General features: G+C 58.7%; 1 protein-coding gene across 1 annotated transcript in view; it reads right to left on the reverse strand.

The window, feature by feature from the left end:
- LOC104162861 (zinc finger protein ubi-d4-like) overlaps positions 1–1,947 on the reverse strand; it is a gene marked incomplete at both ends in the record, with an annotated part of 5,397 nt that overhangs the window by 1,569 nt on the left and 1,881 nt on the right. The window contains 3 exons of the mRNA XM_009701690.1: positions 567–730; positions 980–1,087; positions 1,176–1,336. Of these exons, the coding sequence (XP_009699992.1) occupies positions 567–730; positions 980–1,087; positions 1,176–1,336 (433 nt within the window). The remainder of the gene's footprint in view (positions 1–566; positions 731–979; positions 1,088–1,175; positions 1,337–1,947) is intronic.

Genomic DNA, 1,947 nt, shown 5'->3' on the forward strand with positions numbered 1-1,947 from the left:
GGGCTTCGTTAGCGGCCCCGTAAAGCCCTTTCCCACCGGGCAGGGACGGGGGAAACACCAGCGGGGCAAAATCATAAAATTTCTGTTGAAAAAAACACCTTTTCCCTGGCATTAAACACAGCCCGTCGGCCAACTGCAACGGGAAGAGGCCAAACCATCAGCCAAGCATCACCACCAACTTCCACCTGGAACCAGTCAAAAACCCTTTTGGAACCAGTTACCGTGATTCACGACCACCACAAACTCCCTTCCCCTGAATTTTGGGGCCACACACTCCCTTCCCCTGAATTTTGGGGCCAGAAACTCCCTTCCCTTGAATTTTGGAGGCAGAAACTCCCTTTCCCTGAATTTTGGGGCCACACACTCCCTTCCCCTGAACTTTGGGGGCCAGATCCCCCAAATCCATGCCAAATCCTTCTGCCGCGGGTAAAAGACGCAGAGAAAGCGGAAGGGAAGAGGAAGGGGGTGGAAAATCCGAGCGGGGTGGGGGAGATGTGCGTGTTTTACCCTCAAATTCCCTTTCCCAACGCAGAGGAGGAGGGGGAGAGATCCTCTCTCTGCCGTACCTTCCGCGCGCGGCTGTTGGTGACAGGGAACTCGCCCAGGCTGTCGTCGTCGATGCGGGGATCCGGGAGGGAACGTTTCTCCAAGGGATCGGTCCTTAACAGAGCTTCCAGGCTGCTGCCGTCCTGAGAGATCAGCCCTTCCTTCTTCAGGGTCTGGTCGGTGTCTGCAAGGAGCCGGCGGAGGGGGGAAAAAAAAAAATCAGGGGGGAAAGGTTGGCACGCGCCGAGATCCCACCTTACCCAGCCATCCCGCCTTACCCAGCCGCGTTCGCAAGCTTCCCCGCCGCAGCGGGGTCCGGTGAAGGGGTTCACCAACCCTCACCGATGTTTACCATCGTTTGGTGCTGTTTGGGCACGGTATTGGCAAAAAAACCCAAACCCATGTGAAGAAAGCGGCGGTGGGAAGGATTTACCGGGTTTGATAGAAGGGAAGGAAAGCCTCGGGTCCTCCGGCGGATGCGCACGACGTTTCTTCCGCCAGCGCCGCGCGGGGTAGGAGTAAAGCTGCCCAGCGGCTAAACCTTTAATTAAAGAAAAAAAAACAAAATTAACCGAGGCGATGACAGGCACCGACCCCTTTGTCCCCATCCCGGCGTTTTCCCGGCGTACCCGGCCCTCGGTGACGTTTCTCCATCCAGATGTAGCAGTTGCTTTGGGCCACCCCGGTTTGGGAATCAAGGAAAGGGAGGCGAACGCTCCTCTCGGCGCAGAGCCGGGCGTTGTAGTTGTGGCACTGCTCCATGGCCTCCCTGTAGCACTGTTCCCCGAGCCTGCCGCGACAAAACAAAAAGGGTTCAGCGCTCATCCCAACCATCCCAAAACCCCTCATTCCACTCCCGGCACGCGTCCGCCGGGAGAGGGAAACACCGCCTTCCTTCCCGGATCCCTGTTTGGGGAAAGCGTCGCCGAAAATAATCTCCTCCGCGAGGCGAAGACGCAATTTGATGCAATATTCACGGGGGACGGAGACGTCCCCTCGTCCAGCGAAAGCCGAGAGACACGGGGATCGCCACGACAGGCGATCAGAGCTCCCCGCGCCGCCGGCAAATGAACCGTGGCGTCGTTAAGAGATCCCCTCGGTATTTTTCCTGCCCTCTCAAGCCTTCTGTAAGAAGCCGGCGCCGGCGTTTACGCATTATTAACAGCTTCGAGCGGCGGCGGGCATCTCTCCGGTTTCTTTAAGCGCATTAATCGCGCCCCGTCCTCTTTCGGAAGGGCACAACCTTCAACCGGGGATTGTCAGTGCCGCAACAGCCGCGCCGCAACCCCGTAATTACAATAATTTGGGACGGTGAGCGCTTCCCGCCGCGGGTGGCAGGGAGAGGGGAAGAGCTGAGGGTCCGTTCGGCTGGCGGGGGCCGGGGTTTGCCCTCCCCCGGGG

This window comes from Cariama cristata, unplaced genomic scaffold (genome assembly GCF_000690535.1).
Source record: "Cariama cristata isolate BGI_N322 unplaced genomic scaffold, ASM69053v1 scaffold23716, whole genome shotgun sequence".
NCBI lineage: Eukaryota > Metazoa > Chordata > Aves > Cariamiformes > Cariamidae > Cariama > Cariama cristata.